At 41.0% G+C, this 23400-nt stretch overlaps 2 protein-coding genes and 1 long non-coding RNA gene across 5 annotated transcripts in view; 2 read left to right on the top strand and 1 right to left on the bottom strand.

Moving 5' to 3' along the window:
• The window catches only part of LOC111579940 (nuclear receptor coactivator 3-like), a 32438-nt gene extending 22732 nt beyond the window's left edge, over positions 1–9706 (top strand). Inside the window, exons 9-23 of one of the 3 annotated variants that reach the window (XM_035955914.2) lie at positions 1635–1778; positions 2300–2447; positions 2570–3174; positions 3302–4281; positions 4390–4513; positions 4645–4884; positions 5077–5289; positions 5405–5522; positions 5666–5837; positions 6176–6547; positions 6714–6824; positions 6939–7167; positions 7275–7467; positions 7610–7808; positions 7958–9706. In XM_035955914.2, coding sequence (XP_035811807.1) covers positions 1635–1778; positions 2300–2447; positions 2570–3174; positions 3302–4281; positions 4390–4513; positions 4645–4884; positions 5077–5289; positions 5405–5522; positions 5666–5837; positions 6176–6547; positions 6714–6824; positions 6939–7167; positions 7275–7467; positions 7610–7808; positions 7958–7969 — 3860 coding nt within the window. In that variant the 3' untranslated portion in view covers positions 7970–9706. Of the gene's footprint in view, positions 1–1634; positions 1779–2299; positions 2448–2569; positions 3175–3301; positions 4282–4389; positions 4514–4644; positions 4885–5076; positions 5290–5404; positions 5523–5665; positions 5838–6175; positions 6548–6713; positions 6825–6938; positions 7177–7274; positions 7468–7609; positions 7809–7957 lie in introns of all 3 variants that reach the window. The other 2 variants (XM_023287479.3, XM_023287478.3) reach the window with 2 other exon arrangements.
• Positions 9707–18162: 8456 nt separating this feature from the next.
• Positions 18163–19423, bottom strand: id1 (inhibitor of DNA binding 1, HLH protein). The gene is made up of 2 exons (XM_023269515.3): positions 18953–19423; positions 18163–18729 (listed from the first exon to the last, which is right to left on the bottom strand). Exons 1-2 carry the CDS (start codon positions 19313–19315, stop codon positions 18694–18696), a joined length of 399 nt encoding a protein of 132 aa, XP_023125283.1. The 5' UTR covers positions 19316–19423; the 3' UTR covers positions 18163–18693.
• Positions 19424–19639: 216 nt separating this feature from the next.
• On the top strand, positions 19640–23214 carry LOC129348856 (uncharacterized). The gene is made up of 2 exons (XR_008601579.1): positions 19640–19738; positions 22377–23214. It is a non-coding gene; the product is annotated as an uncharacterized LOC129348856 (long non-coding RNA).
• Positions 23215–23400: the final 186 nt, after the last annotated feature.

Raw genomic sequence — 23400 nt, forward strand, 5'->3', positions numbered from 1 at the left:
CAACTGAGCAACTTTGGCAGAGTACTGCGCTCTCTGAGTGCTTTTCTAGCTTTAGTCTGTCATATACATAAAAAATAAACAGCAGTTTTGTCATTTTCCAAATTATGGACACATTTCCACATTTATACTTAATGGGACACATTTACATGGACTTAAGTATGCTGTTTTTGTGTTTGCAAATGGAAACAACATATCCCGATTTCAGAGATCCCAAAGCGCTTGTCACAGTTTTGAGAAACTCACCTGTGCCAGCTGGTGTGCTCCAAAAGAAAACACAATACAGTTGCATGTATATATCTTATCATAGTTTCTGACTGGATCGCTTCCTCCAGGCTTGTGAGTTTTATGAATTCATAGTTTTATCCAGCATACTGCAACAGAACATGCATACAGATTTTTTTGACTGTTTCTGTGAATCAGTACCAAACTGGTTAGCAACCCAGCAATATTCCCCATGGCAGCCCAGGTTGTACTACACTAAGGCCGCTCTCATGCATAACATAACTGGTGCTTGTATTGTTGTTTCCTTTGGTCTTATAACCAGTTCAACTGTGTCTTCCAGCTGGTAAATGGATGCTCAACTCCTGCAGAAATTTTCCCTCCACTTAATTCTATCGGTACAACGCTGTCCCAACACGCATGACTGTGTATCTTTATCCCCCATTCCCTTGTTGTAGGTGGTGACAGTGCAGCCTAAAACTGGTCACAGTGGAGGACATGTTTACTAATTACTGTCTCCCACTGCTGACATTGAGGTTTATAAGCCAAATGTGCAATGGAATGTTGGCTGACAGGCTAACATTTACAATAGTGACAGTAACTTGGACTAGTATTTATCATGTAAATTGGGATATGAATAATCAGATAACCAAAACTGGAATGAGCCTCCTGACTGATGCACATTTAAATGCAGTCATTTACTCTTCAGAGCTCGATAACTTCACTGACACTTAAAACCTTGTGGTAAGGTTCAACAAGCATGGGATCCTCAGAGCAACAGAAGATATAAGGATTAACCTAATTGACTGTCAGAGGATATCAAAGTGCTTGCTAGTGAAATTTTTACTGTCCAATTTGTCATTAAGAAATATCATTAAGAGCAACCGTAGAAGCTCTGAAAGACCGTGAAAACTTTGAGATGAAAGTGCATGTCTGACAGGAAGGAAGGCAGCAGACCCCTTTATGAATGCAAAGGAGCTGCAAGAAAGTTTAGCTGACACAGGGCTGGTGGTTGCACTGTGCAGCATTGATGAACAAACGAGTCATCAGCAGGAAGTCATAATGCAGGGGTTGTTTTTGGCATCTTTTCACTTTTCACAAGATATGAAGTTTGCCAAAGGCATTCAAGCATGTGCATACCAGTATACATGTGACATGACATTTGGAAAGGTTTTTTGTTTGACAAATGTCCGTGTTAGGTGGCATTTGTTGATGCTGTGTCTTTGTACCTGTTAAAAATATACACTATAATTTAAATTCCTCACTTATACCCTGGTAACTTGTACTAAAATAATGAATAATGTCTTAATACACTAATGCAGGAACATGCACAACACCTAAAGGTTATGGTTTTTCTTTTATTACCACAAGTATTCATCCTTTGTGCAATACTAATTATGCATCTTCTATTTTAGGCAAACTGATTGAAATTGAACAGCAGAGCTCTCTTCACACCACGATGCGTCCAGGCTATGAGGACCTGGTGAGGCGCTGCATGCAGATGTTCCTCAATCGCAGTGAAGGTCAACCCTGGTCCTTCAAACGTCACTATCAAGATGGTATGTAGCTCAGCGCCTTCATACCATCTATCCTCTCTGTTCACGGCCACATGGCCACTACCTAAAAAGTCATGTATTAGCGTTTGTATATCTTATCCTACATAAAACAGGTGTGTGCAATAGCAACTTCATTTCTACACTAGTTACGCTGTTATAGTGCAGTCAATCTGTTGCTTCACAGCAGAATCTTTCCACTGTTAATAACTGGAAGGCTTGTATTGCTTCACAACAGTCAAAACTTTCTGTGTTAGTAACAAACTGGTATCTTACAACATAATGCATTTATGTCAGTTTGCAAAAAGGAGAAATAGTAAAATAAGAAAATAAACACATTCATATGGCAGTTTTCATTTAAGCATGTTATTGTGACTGTGTTTTGTGAAAAAAAAAAAACTTCTGTTTGTGCCTTAACCTATGGCAGGTGATTTATTAGCTGTTTATTTTTATTATTGATCGTGTGTTTATGTTATTTATTGTTAGGTATACTTGGTATGCTTAAATTCTCCTGTTTTCTGCTTCAGCTTTCCATAACGGCCACGCAGAGACGCCACTCTACCGCTTCTCGCTCGCTGATGGCACCCCAGTCACAGCACAGACGAGGAGTGACCTCTGCAGGAATCCCAACACAAATGAACCACACTCTTTCCTCTCCACACACTTGCTGCAAAGGTACAAATGCTCCAACAATTACACCTACAGAAGAAAATGATTTCACCAAACTTGAAGAAACTGCATTTTAGAGGTTAACTTCTGTTCTGTTTTTAATAATTGCTATTTGTATTTTTGTGTAGGGAGCACAATGGTTATCGTGGGAACCAGGGTGGTGGCATGAGGCCTCAAAATATGGGTGTAAACAACCCCAACCAGCAAATGAACATGGGCCCAGGAGGTGGCATGGGCATGAACAGGGGCTACGGCATGGCTGAACAGGGCAACATGCAACAAAGAGGAGGGCCTCCGTACACTGGGGGTAACCGCATGAATCCCATGAACCAGATGAATCAAATGAATCCCATGCATCAGATGAATCCAATGCATCAGATGAATCAAATGAATTCCATGCATCAGATGAACAGCATGGGTCAAATGAATCAGATGAATCAAATGAATTCCATGCACCAGATGAACTCAATGAACCAAATGGGATCCATGAACCAGATGAATCAGGTGGGACATCACAGCATGCATCAGCAGCAGCAGCAGCAGCAGCACCAGCATCAGCAGATGGGTCAGTTCCACGGAAGCGGAGGTGGACCTGGAGGTGGAGGGTACGGTATGGGAATGACCAGCCCTCCTCAGGCCAGTCCAGGGATCAGCGGTCCTCCACACAATGTCATGGGTTCACCCAGAGTCCGAGGAAGCCCCAAGACGAGTGCCAGCCCCTTTTCTCCCGGAGGTACGAGCCAAATGTTTATTTTTAGGACTCTCGAGAACCATCAGCAAGATTCAATATGCTAATAATCACTCCTTAACTCAAATGTTTTCTGATATTTACAAATGGCCTCTGTTTGTGTCCTTTGCAGGTATGAACTCCCCCCTGAGCTCCACTAATGCTGGTAACTCTGGAGGAGGAGGAACCAGCTTCTCTAGCAGCTCGTTGAATGCCCTCCAAGCCATCAGTGAGGGAGTGGGCAATCCAATGCCCTCCCCACTCACCTCTCCTCCTCCTCACAAGCCTGACAGCTCACCGAGCATCAATTCTACCAATCAAGCTGCAGGAGGACCCTGTAAACCAGGCCCCCCAGCCTACTCTGACTCCAAGAGCCCAGGCAGCTCACTGGGGGCTGGTGGAGAGCAGCAGTCTCAGCAGCCTCCACACACCCCCACCAGTGAGGGTCCTCCTGACAAACCAGACAGCCAGGCCAGCAGAGAGGCAGGTCTGGGTGGAGGAGAATCCAGCCGACGGGTCCCTGACAGTAAATACCACAAGAAGCTTCTGCAGCTACTCACCTCCCCTACAGATGAGCTGGTACCACCCAATCACCCGCCGAGCTCTGGGCCGAGCTCCACGCCTGAGGCTAAGGATGGAACAGCTGGGGTCACCAGTCCCTCCTCCTCAACAGGGGTCTCCTCCTCCACAAGCGGGAACCATGGCTCTGTGTCCTCCTCTGGTGGCACAGGACATTTACAAAGTCAGTCTCTGCAGGAGAAGCACAAAATCCTCCACAAGCTCTTGCAGAATGGGAACACTCCTGATGAAGTGGCTCGCATCACAGCTGAGGCTACAGGGAAGAGCAGCTTGGACTCAGGGGCACCAGAGCCAGGGCCTGCAGCCGCTGGAGGGGTGAGGGGATCAGAATCAAAGCAGGAGCAGAACAGTTCCAAGAAGGAGAAAGCACGCGCCCTCCTTCAGTACCTCCTCAATAAAGACGACTCTAAAGAAGTTGGTGATGTGAAGCCAAAGCTGGAAGATTTGGATGGGAGAGGAGCTCAGGGTCCAGGGGTCACCAGCTCAAACCCCCACTGCATGGACGGCAAGGTCAAGCTGGAGCCATCTGATGAGGTAGAACTTAACCTCAAAATCTTTTTTGACATGCATGCAGTTACAGGTGTAGTTTAAAATAGCCAGTCAGACATTGTTTTTGATTGTTCTTGTTTTTTGATGGTTCAGACGGAAACCCTGGAGACCATTCTGGGTGTCCCGAGGAACAACTCTGGCTTCTACCCCGAACCAGACTCCAGAGCTGGAAAGGAAGTGGGAAACAAACAGGGAGCTATTTCTGACAGTTTACATGGTAAGTCAGTCAGGTCAATTGTAAAGTATATTTAGATCTTCTACTAACACTGTGTGTCCTCTTTAGTCACTGGCAGTCATCAATTCTGAGTGTGTAAAGGTATCTTAAACCGGCTGTTACGTGTATTTCAGATGGGGAGAGAGGTCCGATGCTTCCAGCTCAACGTGGAGCCTATCAGAGAGCTTTGTCCATGGATGCTAAGCCCATGGGTGGAGAGGGAGCAGTAGGAGGTGGGCTGACTACAAGAAGAAACGTCCCCTGTCCCACACTGGTCAAACAAGAGATGATTGATGCTCCTCTTCGACCTGGACCTATGCCCAATGGCTTTCATGGAGGCATGGGTGTGTGTCCACCCCGGGCCAATCCAACAAGTAACTTAAACACTTCCTTCTTATTCTCAAGTTTCCCAGGTTTTCTATGACACATTAGTTCCACAGAATAGGCAGCATGGAAATGTTTGTTTTTCAATACTACTTAAAACATTTTACAGGATTATAGGGTGTTGATTTCACTGTATTACTAAGCTTATTGATGAGGCTGTCTATGGTTTTTGTGTGTTTCAGGAGGTATGGTCAGAGGTATGGGTATTCATCAGCGCCCTCCCATGGCAGGGCCAGGGGAGTGGGGGATGCCGAGGTCTGGCAGCAGCGCTGTGGCTGGACCAGGAAACCCCGGCATGATTCGCTCTGGGCCAGTGGGAGGACCCATGATCAATCGCTCCAACAGTGCACCTGGAAACACCAGGTCAATGCTGCAGCAGCAACTCATGGATATGGGTATGTCACTGTCTCTGCTGTATAGTATGAACGTGTGTTCCATGTTGTAAATATCTGAATTGAAATAAGAAATCCTTTGTATTTCAACATACACCACCTGCTCTCACCTCTGTAGGTCCCAATGAAGCCAATATGGGAGTGAGTCCATTTGGTGGACATGGACCCCCACCTCAGTCCCCCTCCTGGCCAGACTCTGCCATGGGAATGGACAGACAACAGAGTAACACAAACAGGTAAACCCTTGGCACCAGTTTCAGCCATGTCATTGCAGATCACTTCTAACTTGATAGAGCTCACGCTAAGTTCATAATCTGATTTGAACAGTCTGTCCTTTTTTGAGGTGACTTAACAAGTCGTGTGTCATTTATTGTTTTAGAGAACCGTTTGCACACCCCCTGGATGAGCTACTGGGGCCCCTAACCAACAGCGAGGGCCCAAGTGATGAACGGGCACTTCTGGACCAGCTGGACTCTCTGCTCAACACTGCCGATGTCATAGCTCTGCAGGAAATAGATCGAGCTCTAGGCATCCCTGAAATAGTACGCCAGGTATAAGATATGTTATGTCAGACACTTTGTATCTCCAATTACCAGTGCTGTAACCATTAAACTGTTAGCTCATAGTCAATGTTATTAATTCAGTTCTATTCAACTTTCTTTATATAGCACAAATTCAAAGCATATGTCATCTCACAGCGCTTAATATAGTAAGGTTACCTCATGAATTTTAAACTGGATTAGGTACAAATATATGTTTCCAAAGTTTTGTAGATGCTTGCTCTGCCTGATTTGATGCTTGTGCTTCTCATGCTGTTGATTTAGGTGTTTGATTTGTTGTTGTACACAGTTTATAGCTTAATTAAACACCCAACGTCTTTGTGCACCAGCCGCCGGGACCTGAAGGCCACCAGCAGGGCCAGGATCAAGGCCAGGGCCAGTGTCCTCCATCAGAGCCTTTCCCAGGGCCGGACTCCTCTATAGGCATGGACCAAAAACCAATGTATGGCCAGGGCTACCCGGGCCCTCCAGGACCCCCTTCTATGGGCATGCAGCCCGGTTATGGCGGCAACACAATGCAAGGCCAGTCTCCTGGAGGCTTCAACCCCATGATGAATCAGATGGGCCAGACAGGGGGCTTCCCAGGGATGGCAGGCATGGGGGGTATGGGCAACCCCCGGGCAAACATGACGAGACCTCGCATGATGACTGCAACCAAACCTCTTCGACTGCAACTACAGCAGAGACTACAGGGACAGCAGGTGATCACACTGACACGCACAGATAATATTCACGCTGAAAGTGCACTTCCATGTTGCAATATCAAAAATACAGCAGGCCAAATTGTTTCTCATGAGTGTGTCTTCTTGGGTGTTTTATTTATGAACATGACATGAAGACCTGTCATTATCTTTTCTCATGTGACAGTTTATGAACCAGACACGACAAGGCATTAAGATGGAAAATGCCCCTGGGGGAAACCCTGCCATGCGTCCAGGCATGCAACCGGGCATGCAGCCTGCAGGCATGAGTGGTCAGGTATGTAGTCAGCACTTAATACATGATTTAAGGTGCATTCACTTGCCACTTTTATAAAAAGGCACCCCAATCTTCATTTACCTAATTAACATAAAGTGTGATGTTCATCTGCAGCCTGGTTTCCCAAATGTTCAGATGATGGCTCAGCGCAACAGGGAGATGATGACCATGCAGATGAGGAGGCAGCGCATGATGATGCTGATGCAGCAACAGGGGGGTCAGGGTCAGGGGGCAGCAGGAGGCTTCAGTCCTCCTCCTAATGTCACAGCACCAGGAGGCATGGACAGCCCCATGGGAGGCCCCCCCATGAACCAGCCTGGACAGCAGGGTTTCAACTATGGAGGTAACTATGGTGAGTTGCAGGACACGGAGCCACCTGTATCATTTCCTCATGGATGTTCAAGTGTCACACTCGTGACTGTTCTCTCATTGCTGTTGTTGTACTTGCAGGGATGAACCAGCAGGGGGACTCATCATTCATGGCTCCAGGTAGCAGTCCACCGGGAAATATGATTCCAGGACGAATGGGAGGTCCTCCACAGAACACCATGGTGCCAGGGATGCAGGGAAACCCACAGGGAGGGCACATGTACCCGTCTGGAGAGATGAAAGGCTGGCCGCAGGGTGGCATGCCACGAAACAAGTACGTAGCATCACGCTTTGTGGAGAAAAGCATTATTGTTGAGTTATTCAAGTGTAGGTTTGCAGTTTTAAATACATTTTAGCACCACGCTCATAGAGGCTTATCCCTGTGTGAGGTTTCTAAAATGTTTGTGCTTTTCCAGCTCATACCCCCAGCAACAGTTCCCCCAGCAGGGCAGCCAGGGCCATTTTGGACCTATGATGATGAACAACTCCATGGGTGGACCAGGGCCGGTCAGTGGGGCCGGTGCAGGACAGATGGCCCAAATGCAAGGACAGATGCAGGGCCAAATGGGCATGAACCCTATGGGAATGGGAAGAATACCAATGGGACCTGATCAGGTAGCCAGTCCAAAGGAATTCAGTTGACTTTAATGAGGTTTAACTGGTGTTTTGAACACCTGATGAACAATATTTCACATTTTATGACAGATTCTGTTTTGAGAACTTCTACTAAGGCTTACATATCTTTTTTTTTTCCATATCTGCAGAAGTATTGCTGAGGATCTGTGGCGGACTACGAAATCTGGACCCTTTCAGCTGTGGCAGATCGAACTGGATACACAAACACACATACACCCACACTGTAGGAATTGCCCAGCATAAAATGTGACACAGAAGACTCAGCACAACACACTGTTCGCCCTGGAGAATGTGGAGGACTAATTCGTGCTAGGTTTTACACCTTGCACAAACACACACACACACACAAACATAAAATAGCTGTGTGTGTGTGTGTTTTTCTGTGTTCAGGTGACTGACCTGAAGCTGTCGGGCAGTATTCAGCGTCACAGCCAGGATGCAGAACAGGACTACGGTACAACTGGCTGTGGCTGCACTTTACCTGGAGGCTTCTGTGCGGAAAAAGATTGATGCAATATTTCTTCATCATTACAGCCTTACTAGAGATTCAATGCCTTCACAACAATGGGTTTCTTTTCTTTTTTTTTTTTTCTATTCTTATCCTTTGGATGCGCCTCATTCTTAAAAGTCAGTGGAAGCTATAAGCACACAGTTTACTATGTTATGCAGATCGGAGCAATAACTCTCGCCTCTATGCTTTAGACTATAACTGAGCATCATAATCCCTGTTATAAGCAAGCAAATGGTACTGCAGTATTAGATGTCTCATGTCCTCTGTGAATATGAATTGTAAATATTCTACAAAATATATCAAACGTGCTTTTTAAAGGCCCATTCTTGCACAAAGTATGAGACCTGGTTGTATTTTTGTGTCCCATAGGTCAATACTGATTTGGTTGATTAACTATTTCTTATGCTTTTTGCAAATATTGCAGGCGCGTCTGGGTGTCCATTCCCCTTGTTTGTCATTTTCTGAATCCGTTTTAATTTTCCAAAAAATTATGTATTTCATGTTTTAGCAAGGCACTTTTTACTTGTGATGAGCATCTGATGTGTTCGGTGTGACGGCATCAGACGTTTTATTGGACGTTGGGGAACGTTTATTCTGTCAGGACATGGAGACGCTGACCACATAAATGAAAAGGTTTCGTGGGGTTCGGCGTGAGGTGAGCTGCGTGGGGTTTGTCTGCAGTACAGTGAAGGCTGCACTGTACAGATCCCTCAGTTCACCAAGAAGCCTGGTTCTCGCAGTGTTCTCCCGCCGGCTCTGTCAAGTGTATCTCCATTCTCATCATGTTCTTTTGACTGTTATCAACTCGCTGAATCTACCTTTTCAACATGCGCAATCCAAAGATATTTTTCCACATCTGTATAGTTTCTGAGGTTTCTGGTGTACATTTTTTATGATATGTGTTATATTATTCTGATGGTAAATGGGTACACGTGTACATCTGTAAAAGCGTAGGATGGTTATCGACGTGATAGTTTGTTCCACAGTGGGAAGCTATCGGCGCAGTGCGAAGAGGACTGGAAACTCTCAACCCCACAGCAGAACGTTTTTTTACGCTCGCAAAAGAAAGCATGTCTCGCTGTGATGGAGGAATACCAATGGAATGAAATCCACTTAAAGACATATCAATATCTCATCTATTTTTCAGGAAAACAACTTCATTTTATGTCCAGATTTTGTTACTTCAGGAAAAAGGAACTTTGTAGAGTTTGAATGAAGTGCAAAAGAGGCAAGAGATCATTTGGTTTGTTTCTGTTTTTTTCTTTGTTTGGAGGTAAGATAAGCTGTCATTTTACAGGATGTATATTACAGATTTTTTTCTGTTGATGTTGAAATTTATGTAAATACAAATTTCTATTTAAACAGTCTTGACTCTGGGTGTCCAATTATCTTCTTACTCTGATTATGAGCAGTGATGCCTCTTTTTAATTTGCGGAGTTTCCAGTCTGGTAACAGTAAATATCAGCCGATATACTGCAGTAACAAAGTAATTAGTTTGATCAAACAAAACAGATGAAGGCTTCTGCTGTCAGGTTATTGACTGAAACTAATGGAGGAATGAATCATTAACATTTTTCTAATATTCTAGCAGAAGAAAAGCTGCCAGTCTTTGATTTTCAATATTGCACTGTATTATAAAGTAGAAAACTTGGAAAGAGTTTACACTTTGAGGTCATTATTAAGGTTGTACCAACAGAATGCACAACAATTAACATAAAGAATACCAAGCAGCAGTCATCTACGTCACAAGCACCACCACAGCCTCGTCCTCCACCACCAGCAGCACCTTCCACAGGTATTCTTTTTCTCTTCTGAATAGGGAATGACTGACATTTCTGATGATGATGATCTTCAATATTTTTCAGTTCAACTGTGGAGCCTATTAGACGAAGACGCAAGTAGAGCCTGGCAAATGCAAAGCGCCACAGCGAATGCAATTGTAGAAAGAACGGCAGACCCACTGGCTTACTGTGCAACCCACAAAACTGTTTACCCAAACTTGTACAATGGAGCCAAACATTTCCTGTGTACCTCAGCCTCATCTGTGCCGTGTGAACAGGTTTTTTTTCTAAGGCTGGGGAGATAGTGAGTAAAAGAAGGAACTGCTTGAGTCCCAAACAATGTTCCCTCTAATTTTTCCTGAGTCTGAGCAAACACACAAACTCCCTGAGCGTCCCTTGGACCACTGTGACCAACATCAGACGTGTGCACTGTGGTCACACCAGCATCACATCCATTCAAGTTACATGGTTCATTAAAAGAATCAAATTACAGCATTTACATTTCTGTTAAAACACTTTGTCAACAGGAGCCAGTTGAAGGCTGCAGTGATTTTAGTGACACTACAATGTATAAGAGTGAAGTTATTGAATATTTGTCTCTCTTTACTGTTGCAGCAGTTCTTCAAATTGCAGACGGACCCTGTTCACTCCATAGACACCAATGTTATTCCTGTAGCTTGAAAGACAGCTACTTTTGATAAAACTGGGCTTGTAGCACATTGTCTGCCTTGCAACAATGGGAAAGAGGCACCGTTTATGTTTTGACAACCTATATCTAACGAGTTATTGATGCTGGAAGTCCGAATCTGTGAATATCTTTCCAACTTTACTGAACTTGGGGCCACTACCACCTAAGGAGTCATATATTTAATTCTGAAAAAAGCATTTAGCCATACTTAAAGCTTTAAGTGCTTTATTAACACGGAACTAAAAATTTTGTATTGTTTTATTATCACAGGTTCTGTCTGAAAAGAGGTGGCATCATTTTAAACAGTGAAATCAAACTAATAAAATGTAATGACCAACCAGTGAGTAATACTGGATTCTGCAAAAACATAAACAACTTTTTTAAAAAAAAATCTAAATCTTATCTTAACACAGTTAATGTATTAACTTATTTTTGTGTATATGCATGTATTTATTGATTTATTTAGTACTGTTAACATATCAGAGTTCTGAGTGAATTTTTCTTAAGATAGGCAAAGGCCACTTATTGATTACATATAGGCTGTTAAATGTTTATTAAAAACTAAAAAGCATTTTTAAAAAAAACAACTTAGGCATTTATTGAGTCACTAAAATATTGTAGAGTACAGACCACATCAGCATGATTATAAGCATCCTCTGGTAAATTAACAACCAGATACTGATGTCTCTCACCATATGGACTTCAGGAGATGACTGGGGGATGATAAACTGTGACCTACTGGTTGGGTTCTCTCTGTTCTCATGTTTCTTACATGTTTGTCCCCTGACAGCCGGGTCCTAATGTTTTTTGAGCAACACACCATACTATGACGTTTTTACAATGATGGTTCTACTATGGAACCAGTTTGACATATTCAGGTGTTCTTTGTGTGAAAACTCAGAGATTTCAGGGATCAGAAGGTGGTTTTCAACTTTCTTTATTAACTTTCTGCTTCAACTTTAAACTAAATTTCCTTCACTAAGCCAGCCCTCTGGACTTCCAGGAAGCTGTGTTCCTATTGGCTGTCCAGGTGGCTGTGTTCCTATTGGCTGTCCAGGTGGCTGCTTGGTGTTATCAGGAACACCTGAGCAGCTCAGTGTCTTCCTGCTTTATGTGGCTGCAGACAAACATTTCCTCTGCTTCTCTTCACCATTGAACCGGGTTTGGCTCTGTTGCCTTAGTTTGTTCTTTAGACGTTGGCTTGCAGCTTCCAGCAGTAAAATCATCTTTAATGTGTTTCTTGGTGTGTTTTAGGGCTTTGTACTGGATAGTTGTCTTGGTAAATGTGGTTCTTTAGCCACAGTTAGCACATGGTGCTAATGTGTGCAGTGATTAGTGGATTTGGTGCAGCTGAGTTGTGTCTTTATCTTGGCTGTAGTGAGTCTTTAGAGGTTTTTGGTCAGACATATTCTGTATTCTTGTTTGTGAACCAACGTTGGTTGTCCAGAAGGTAAGAGTTCCTGTCCTGATTCTCTGTTCTCAGAGCTTCTCTGGTAGGCTGCAGGAGACTTTAGTGTTTGGGTTGTGTTAGTTTGGTTTTTGTACGGTTTCATTTGGACGACTATCTTGAGGCCCCTCCATATGGTTTAGTGAGGTTTTCTGCAACAGTTCTACAAAGCAACCTGCAGCAGAAGAGACTTTGAGAGTTTTTAGGAAGTTCTGGAGACCAGACTTTAGAGCAGCAGAAACATTTGTCAGCAGTTTGAGCAGGAGAAGGTGATCTTCAGAGTAGAAATGAGACGGAAACCTTCTTGACCCGTGTGGTGAGGTCCTGTACCAAGAGTTTGAGCAGGTTGTGAAGAGTCTGTAGTTCTTTGGTCTGAAAGCACAAGAAGAATCGACTCATTAAAGGAGAAAACAGGAGATATTGTTGGTTCTTCTGTCACTCTGCAGTTTCCTTAGACTGAATATCAAGTTTATATTTTAAATGATTTCCCATGTGAGCCCAAGAAGACTTCAATAAACTCCCTCTATCCCCTGGACACAACATATTTTATTACCATGTTAAATCTTTTTTTTTTTTTTTTTTATGTTTTTGAGTTTTAATCATAGTTTTTTCTCTTTGCTTGTTTAGTTTTGTCATCTGTGTAAAAGGTGCTAAACAAATAAAGTTGAATTGATAAACTGAATAATTGACTAACTCATGATTGTGACAACAGAAGTATTTTCAGTGTGATTTAAGGGTTTATTTCATTTTTAAGGTTGGGGTTAAAATCTTGACAGAAAAAGAAGATTAAAGAAATAAACTACATAACAAAAAGCAATTAAATCAAACAAAAAAATAATACAATAAAACTTTTTTAAAAATTTATTGTTAAAAGATTTAAGAAATTTAAGATGTAATTTTCTAATTAAACATTTAATTTTTTAATGAAATGTTTTGTCTTTTTAAAGGTTTAATAATCTAATTAAATTTTGCATTTTTTTAAATGTTTAATATTCTTGTTTAATTTTATTTTTTAAATGTTTAATTATGCAAAATATTTTATCTGTAATTTCTAATATTTGTATTTTAAAAATTTTGTTTAATTTCATAATGACATGTATTGTATCGTGTTGAATTATCTAATTCAATATTTTGTCTATTTAATAGAGTTAAACATTAAATTACATTAAATTATATGTACATATACCACCTTTTAATGTTTAGTTTTCTTTTTAAATGCTTCATTGTATTTTCTGTTTAATTCCTATTTGAAGTTTTATTGTCTTTATGATGTAATTTTCTAATTAAACATTTAATTTTTTAATTAAATGTTTTGTCTTTTTAAGGGTTTAATAATCTGATTAAATGTTTTGCATTTTTAAAAATGTTTAACATTCTTCTTGTTTAATTGTATTTTTTAAATGTTTAATGATGGAAAATACTTTATCTGTAATTTCTAATATTTGTATTTTAAAAATTTTGTTTAATTTCATAATGACATGTATTGTATGTTGTTGAATTATCTCATTCAATATTTTTGTCTGTTTAATAGAGTTAAACATTAAATTACATTACATACTATTAAACAGACAAAATATTGAATGAGATAATTCAACAACATACAATACATGTCATTATGAAATTAAACAAAATTTTTAAAATACAAATATTAGAAATTACAGATAAAGTATTTTCCATCATTAAACATTTAAAAAATACAATTAAACAAGAAGAATGTTAAACATTTTTAAAAATGCAAAACATTTAATCAGATTATTAAACCCTTAAAAAGACAAAACATGGGTACCCATATAGCTCAACGGGTTAAGCGGGTGATTCATGTACAGGGGCTGGTCCCCGACGCAGCGTCCCGGGTTCGAGTCCCGCTAGTGGTCCTTTACTGCAAGTCTTCCCCCGACTCTTCTCCCCTGTTTTCTGTTTCTCACTACACCTATCCAATGAAAGGCCAAAAAAGACAAAACATTTAATTAAAAAATTAAATGTTTAATTAGAAAATTATATCTTAAAGACAATAAAAGTTCAAATAGGAATTACACTGAAAATACAAGGAAGTATTTAAAAAGAAAATTAAACATTAAAAGGTGGTAAAACATTTAAAAAGAAAAACCTTAAAGATTTAATCGAAACATTAACAGACTGAAGGTTCAAACTAACAGAGAACTACTCAAGAACTTTTAAGATTTCAGTCCTCAGACTGTCTGAAGGTTCAAACTAACAGAGAACTACTCAGGAACTTAGAAGATATCAGTCCTTGGACTGTCTGGAAGTTCAATCTAACAGAGAACTACTGTGGGACTTAGAAAATTTCAGCCCTCAGACTGTGTGAAAGCTCAGGTCCTGAGGACTCGGGAGGTCTGGAGGCTTTGAAAGTCTTGGAACTGAGGGTTCAACCCTCCAGCACAAAGGCTAAAGTCCAACCTCCTGAGAAAAACGATCGAGTCGAGACTCAAGTTAAAAAAAACTCGAAAATGGCAAAAAAAAAATAGATGATAAATTTGCAAAAAAAAAAAAAAAAAAAAAAGTATCGCGCTCAGCTTAGAGGGAACAGTGGTCCCAAAACTGTTGATAAATTATTTCTCAATAAAACCTCATAACCAGTTACATAAGCACACCCTCTTTACTGACCTCTTTACCAATAAACCCCAAGACATACTTTGCCAAAATCCATAATAATCCATAAAATCTTTATTTGCACCAGCCCCATGTGAAAATGACATCAGTCTGTATTTGTAGAGCATCTCATGAATGTAGCAGCACCGTTTAAATGTTTCATAACACAGAATATAAGCAAAGAGTATATAGGGATACAGACAAACATGGGAAATAAGAAACGTGCTCTTCAATAGTTATTGTCATTATTATTACTAGTAATATTATTTTTGTGTCCACTACAACCCATACAATCATCTAGTGTAGTCAAACAGGAATGTGTGCATGGCGAATCAAATCCAAAACAATCCATGAACCAACGACCACGTCTTGATTGCACTTCATATTATTGACCACTAGATGTCCTACTCGAGCACTGTGTGTCATTGGGGCCTCGAGTAATGAACCATGTTTTGAATGAAGTGTCGAAGCTTCAACAAAGCCTCGATCAGCCATCACTAACTAAGGCTATAACAAAAACATAAAATATTACAGCAAACCAACTTCACTGATAAACCAACACTCGCTCCATGAACAAATGGGCCCAATATACTTCCTGGTCAGACCAAATGAACATAATAGGGGAGACATAAAACACCAGCACCTAAACTAACTACAAAGACCACAAAACAGCACAGTTTTCCTACTTATTCAGAAGGAACAATATTAAACAAAGCCAAAATATGCCTAAATACCCAACACACCAAATGAATAATAAATTATTCAAATTTTAAAAAACCTGCCCCTCTTTGAAGTTGCAGCCAGTTGGTTTAACCTGATGGGCAGCTCTGGTATAAAAGCCTGCTGCTCACCTGTAGTCAACTTTTGCCCAAATCCTGCCAGATGATCACAGCAGAAGAAACCTGGATACCTCAGAACCGGTAAAACAAAGAAAAGGTTAATACAATTTAAAACTTAATGTTGAACATACAAAAGTTAACTAAAAGTAGAACTTAAGTACTTCAACAAACGCTAAATAAACCATGAGTGTGTTGTTTGAAATGATAAATTGTGTGTTTAGTTTGTGCAGTATGAGTGACAAACGAGCTTAAGCTAAAGTGGCTAATTTTAGCTCATTTTCGGGGTTACCGACTTTTATGGTTGGATGGCTGGAAGTGGATTTTCAAAATCTGGAAAGTAACCAGTAATTGTAGTGGAATCGTTCAGTCAAACTTTATTCATATGTGATTTTTCAGACAAAATAAATGCAGCGCAAAGTGCTTTACAAGCAACTGACAAAACACTGGACAGTAAATATTGAGTAAGACAAAATATTTGGTGACTCGCTAAGGTGTTGAAAAATTAAATAAAAGGCAATACAATCAATAGAAATCATTAAAAAAAACAGGAGTATTAAATATTATGCAAACTGATTCTATCAAAGCTGTAAAATGTGAATAGAATAAAAGTTATGCCAACATCAAAAGTTTTAAAAACGAAAGAAAAAACTTAAAAGCCAAATTTAATATAAGATAAACCAACACATTTTTATTACTCATGGCTTTGTCTGTGTGCAACATGTGTTTGGAACAGTTTTTTGTCATTATTATTATTCTGAATATTGATGCATATTTTCAATGAATGATCGTGTGTTTTGTAGCTTTGAAAATTGTCTTGAGGCAGTCAGAAGTGAAAAAAAAAAAAAAAAAAAAAAACATGCTCCAGCAAAGTGCTAACACCCTAGAAGTGACTTCTCTGTATGAATGAAAATACATATTTCCACCAGAAGGTGGCGCTGCAGTCTCTAATATCTCCACGGGCTCATTCTTTTGCAGCACAGGGAAAAAATAGTGACTGTAATTCATTTTATACTCGCAAGGTGGCGCTAGGCATCAGAGGGAGTTACAAGAGGCGACGTGAGGTTTGATTTATAGACTCAGGGCTTAAAATAATATTAATATTAATAATTAAGATTGAAGTAATTATAAAATCCACGATTCGCCCCTGATTGGATTTAATGGTAATAAAATATTGAGGACAGACTCATTATGGAGACCACAACTCACTGCTCTTTATTTTCTCTACAGCTCTACAATATTACATAAGAGGCATTCTTTATCTGATATATAGATAATTGGGTATGTGAAGAGAAAATTACAAACATGATTCAACACTATGAAAAATAAAACACAAAGGAATATTGTATTTATTCATTCTATTTTTATGGATACTTCTCCAACAGCTCCAGCAGTGTAAGTCTCTTTATATATAAATATATACTCTGTTGTTGTTTTTTTTTTTAAAGTGTATATATTAATAGCAAACTTATGGCATAGGACTGCACTGTGGGAATCTCTACCCGAGAGCAACTCTCTCAGAGCTGGCGTGGTTCCCGGCCCATCTGCGGCCTGGCCCGTGGATTACTGTTTGTTAATGTTTCAATCAGCTGTGTGTTGAGGAATGTGGAGCTATTTAACCTGAACTTCCCCAGGTGTGCCGAGGCGCCGCTCAGTCTGGGCCCCGCCGCCCTCCCCTGCCCTTGGCACAAAGCTATCACACAAACACAATCACACACTGGCCACGCCGGAGCTGCAGCTGTGCGCATCGCACCGCAGGGAAATGGGAAAAACATTGCACCAGGGAGACAGAATAAATCTTATAACGAATCGCCTCGCCAAAGCCATTTTAACCCTGTAGTGCCGGCAGAAGAGCAAGGAGAAAGGTCGCTGATTTACACGAGAACATATTGAAACGCCATTTTTAAATGGATGTTTTATGAAGTGGAAGAAAAAAAACTTTATTTCCTAATATAACACGAATAACTTCATGTTTGCTCGTGGGTTTGTCAGATAAACGTAGACTATTAGATCTTCTAGAATAAAATACATTTGTAAACACTGATTTCATTTTAAAGTTTATTTCCAACTCTGCCTAAATTTGTCAAGATCTTTAAAGTGAGACTTCCTTTTGTAATGTGATACGTTAATGACCCATAGAGAGGCAAATTACCGATTTAACTGGCTATGCGCCATTATGTTTACCACCAGCTTTGGTTTTATGTTACCTGAATGACTTAACAGCTTCTTGTAGGAGTAGCACTTTTTCGTGACAACCAGTTTACACTCCCCTGGCACTAAGCTACAAGATAAGCTTTTCAGATCCATATTAATCACAGTGCTAATAAGGCTCTAACAGCCCATAATACGTTCTTTCTCACAGTTCCAGCAGAGACTTATCCTGAAGCCCCCCAGGTTCATGATGTGACACTACTTTATAACTTTGTCTCTCCCCCACACAGACACAGTGACACAGAAGGATTCGTGTTCAAAAATAATTGTCTTGTTTTAATAAAAACACCAATAATGTACATTGTAAGAAAACAATATCTTCACATACTGTGGCATTGTAATATACAATACAGTTTGTCGCTCAGGAATCTGAGAAATTAACTTCTTTTCTTTTACAAAATGTTGAATTCTCTATATGGTTTACACAAGATACAAAGAGCGTAACAGAAACGTAAGCTTTCTTTAGAAACTCTACAAGCAACAAGCGATGCTGGTTGCACTGAACTTGTCTTGGTCCCCCGGCTAACCCAGTCTATATCTGGACACCACCGGTCATCTTCTTCTTCTCAGCTCAGGGCCCTCTGATGAATCGAGAGCCCTGAGTGACAGAGACCCTCGCTGCCAGAGGATGTCCACACAACGGTATTTTTGCTAGCTTTGGGAGTTTGAAACGTCCCTACACAGTTCAAGGTTTTATTTATTGATGTGGTCACATCAAGTAGCCTTGTTCGTTCTTCGCGGTGCTCGCTGTGGGGTGATGGGGCGATGCTCCATGAGCTCTTAACGGCACATAATCCTGTCATCTGAGCATCCGTTCTGCGTGGAGAGAAAAGTGGATTGATTAGTACATTTGCGTTTCATGGGCATACAGCTGATACATTCTAACCCGTGCGTAAAGGACGCTTTTACGCACGGACTTAGCAACTTTTACGCACGACAACTGACATTCAAAATCAGCTGTTACAGGGATGCATGCACCTCTGTATGAGACTGAAATATTATCAGATTCGTTCTGCAGTATGTGGGACAAGATATTTACCTCCACTGTGATGCTGGCGATCTCTGCGTTCAGTGTGGTCAGCGGTGTGCGGGGGACGCTGCCGACGGAGTGCTGGCGGCTTTTCTCCGGCTCGTCCAGCTCGACCTGCAGGTCCCAGATGTAGTCGATGACGTGCTGCAAGATCTCCACTTTGCTGGCCTTCTTGTTGGTGGGCAGAGTGGGCACCAGCTCCTTCAGCTTGCTGTAGCAGCTGTTCATGTCCTGGAGAAAGACGCTCATCTGCTCGTCCAGCAGCGGGATCTTGCACTTCGAGATGGTCAGGCTCTGATCGGACAGGCACCGCACCACGTCCTCGCCGCCGACCTTGCTCTTCAGGGCGCAGGTAGATCCGACAACCTTCATGTTGTTTAGTGTAAGAGGTGTAGCTTCCAAAAAAAAGAGAAGAGTAGTTCAGGAATGAGGCTTCTCCTCCTCTTAGAGATGTTTGCAATTCAATGTTGACAGTTTGTAACATCCACATGGGCAAACCTCCTCGGCTTTATAATGCAGAAGAAGGCGGGGGCGTGTCGGAGTTGTCCCGTTTGAAGGCGTTGGACCAATGGGGATGAGTCGTTTGTATTGATGAGGCGGTTCAAAACTTCCCTCTTAGCCAATGAGCGCGTTCGGCTGGTTATCGGGATTTACAATCTGTTTGAGGGATGGCGTTACAAATGGAAACAAATGTGTGTCTTTTATGGGTAATATGTGGGAATCCAGCTGTCCATGGCTTGGGGACTCTGCAGGTGTAGATTGCCTGGGGACAGTCAAGGGGTGGTGAATGCTTGGGTATGTACTGTGAGAATGTGTGTGGGATGGGACAGCATGAATAGGATGAATGGTTAATGATAATTAGGCTACCACAGCGCCCTAGATTTGCCTTTCACAATTGTTGATGGTACTGCAGATGTTGATGACAATGGTACAGTAAAGTTAGAGAATGAATTACACTGAGGGGCCAAACAATTCTGGGAAAACACTCACTTATTTATTTTATTAAGCTGTAATTAGTTCAAGATGATGAAGTTTGTTTAGAATATGTGAACTGCGAGGAATGATCATTAGTTAAAGAACATTACTACTGCTGCAGTCCTTCCCCAAACCGCTGCTCCCTGGACACAATCTGAAACCCTTTCTACACTCAAAGCTCTCTTTATGCGCACAAAAATTGCACTTTTTCTCGAGGCACAGAGTCTCTTTTTTTGCTGGCTCTGTGTGCTGAAGGGAGCCCAGTGTGAGCAGCAGCTTCACGGATTCCTTCACATGTTTCTGCAGTGTGTGCTCAGCCTTGTGTGCACACTCAGATCGCATCGCTCTGTTCTGAATCTTCCCCCCAGATTGTCCAAACAAGCCCGAGCAGACTGGCAGGCGCCAGCGCGGTGACGTCACCCATTCATCGGAGCCTTGACGCCTGTCAGCCTGGCGCCGCTCGGGCGGTCTCCATGGAGACGTCAAACAAGAGAGCTTCGCACTGCGCGCCGCTCCATTCACCTGCGTGGCGCGCGGAGCCCTGAGAACAAACCGGCTCCGGAGCTTTGTCGTTCATTTATCACCTTAAAGCAGCGGGATGAGATTACCGCCCAGCGCACCTGCAGAGCAAACGCTGTCAGCCGGTTAACAGCGGAGCAACAAAGGAGGGGAGGCGCCTCATTATGTTGTTACCGCATTTTAACGCAAAATAACTGTTGCATTCCTTCAAACAGCCCACTTTCACTGCTCTCCGTCCCTGTGGTTACTATAAAAAGCTCTTCTGAAAACTCATTTTTTATTCATGCATTTTATTCCATTTTTGCAGGAATTCAGTTTACACTAAAGAAAAAAGTCATTCAGGGACCTATTCCCACCACATGGCTGCAGATAACATTTCTAGCTGATTGATTTAGACCAGTCTTTGAAGTTGTGAACGTTATTTTGATGGACTGACATAATTTAATATAATACTGGTAATTGCATCAGCTAAATATTGTTTGTAATTTAAAACCACATTTGTTGTTGTTTTCAAGATTTAAAGATCAGCTGAATTTTAGAGTAAATCAAGTTAACTGCCAACAACTTGAATCAGTTTCTTTAAAAAGCCACTACATCAGCAAAAACAATTAAAAAAAAAAAAACAAAAAAAAAACACTTTTTTTGATGGTAATTAAGTACATACCATATGAAAACTCATTGTAAAAAGTGAGGAAGTAACTGCGACTGAAATAATCAACTTGGCTGTTAGGAATAACTTTAATTGCAGAGGTTGTTGGTTAATTTCATTTAAAGTTGCGAATCTTCAAAAAATGTATGAAACTTTTATATTCTGACTGCTTAATGCATCATAATATTAAGTTAATCAAGTTAAAGCCTATGAATATATATAATTTAAAGAAGAGCCAAAAATAGTAAACATTTTTGGAAACTTTTTTTTGGAAACTTTTTTTTTTTTGAAACTACAGTTCGGAAATTTGCAACACATCAGATCCCACATTAAAGTAAAAGCAGCAGTGCTAATGAAAGAGTTTCATTTATTTAGCAAAACAAAGGCCCCTGTCAGTATTATATTGTTATATACACTTACAGGCCACTTTATTAGGTACACCTGGGATATCTAATGTAACCCAATACAACAGCTCTGCTATAAAATCTACTATTATGAACCTTTTCTATTTTCCGTTTTGTTCTCAAAGAAGTGATTTTACTTTGTCTTTATTACTGACTTCATAGTAAGGGCTGGTGGTGTAGTAGAGTGCATTATATTACATTTATGTATGTTGATGGGGTGGATAAAATACCAGAAACATTAAGCTGTACTGCTGTTGGACTGTATTGGAACTCACAGGTGTACCTAATAAAGTGGTGGACGAGTGTACAATATTATCATTATTAATGTGTAAGCAGTATTTTGCAGCTGACCTATGATTTTTGTTTTTTAATCTGTAAGACAACACATTTTAAAAGCAGTTCCAATGTTTTACAGGGAAAATATCAATTAAATAGGAGTAAAGCTGGATGAATAATTGAATTCATGACATATTTAAATGCTAAGTTACTGTCCAATCTATATATAATTACTGTAGATTGCCATGTATAATTGTAATTATTTTTACTTTTGTACCACATTATTGGATCTGAATGCATATTTGTGCAATAGCAACATTTGCAGTAATATTTATATCATTTATATCATTGCACCCACTTATTCACACTTTACATCAACTTCTTTTTGCATAGTTTTAAAGTTTTTACGCTAAACAGCTTGTTCTCTTCACATTTTAGTGCTATTTAAAGAGTTGCTGCTTATATCTACACAGATGTTGTACCGTACCAGCGATAACGTCAGTATTGCTGTAACAAAGTTAACTACCACCGGCTGTTTCTTCTAGCTGTTGCAGTAGCTTGTAAAAACTTTTTTTTTTTTTAACTTTCTTTTTTCCCCCCTCTGTCCTAGGTCGCAGCTGACAGGGCGGAGGGAAGGCCGGGTGGGCAGAACAATGGGAGTGCGGTGCAGGGATTGTGGGAGAGAATCTAGGCTGGAGCCACAGTGTCTGGAGCGCCCCTCCACTCCCCTCATCCAGCTTTTGTTCAGCTGCAAAAGCTATCAGCACTTCCTACTGACACCAACAATAACTCCACACAGCTGGGCCCTTTTTAGCCTGTTTACAGCACATCAAGGCAAGGGGAGAGAGAAGACAGAGGGAAGAGGCAGAGGAGGGGAAAGAAAAGTGAAACATATTAGCTCCTGATTTTAACTGACAGAATGGCAGTGCCCTCTCTCAGCTCCCCTTCCCTCCTTCGTCGCTGACACAATTCATTTCCCAGTGGACTCTTTATATGTGAGCTGATTATGACTTTTAAATCTGCGACTGTGTCAGCGCTGTCGCAACATCATGCATCTATCAAACGGCTGAAAAGCAACACTTATCCTTTTTTTTTCTGGGACATTGTGTCTCTTGGCTATATTTACTCCAGCACACAAACAGTTTCCCAGTAGCGTTTTTCAGCATAAATTGTTCCATTTGGTGGAGGGGAAACATATTAGCTAATACGCCCTCTTTATCGCTACAGCAAATAGATCTACAAAAGCACACTACAGGAAGTCACAAGGGGGAAAAGCTGGTGCAGGAATTCACTCAGAGGAAATAGGACATTCCACTAGTGCTTTGACACTTTTGCTGCTGTTATTATTGCTGCAAGGACAATAAGTCGAGCCCATACTACTTCCCGAAACATGAAAGTGACCAAAGTACAATAATGGCGGATGAGAATAAACGGTTTCTTAGACAGAGGATTTTACTTCAGTGTGATTATTGAGATACACTGTTGAAAAGAAATGGGGAGGAATTTGATTATGAGAGGAGAGCACCACATGCAAGTTTTCAACAATTTTTACTAACACACACACACACACACACACACACACACACACACACACACACACACACACACACACACACACACACACACAGACAGAG

Source organism: Amphiprion ocellaris, chromosome 5 (assembly GCF_022539595.1).
Source record: "Amphiprion ocellaris isolate individual 3 ecotype Okinawa chromosome 5, ASM2253959v1, whole genome shotgun sequence".
Lineage (NCBI taxonomy): Eukaryota > Metazoa > Chordata > Actinopteri > Pomacentridae > Amphiprion > Amphiprion ocellaris.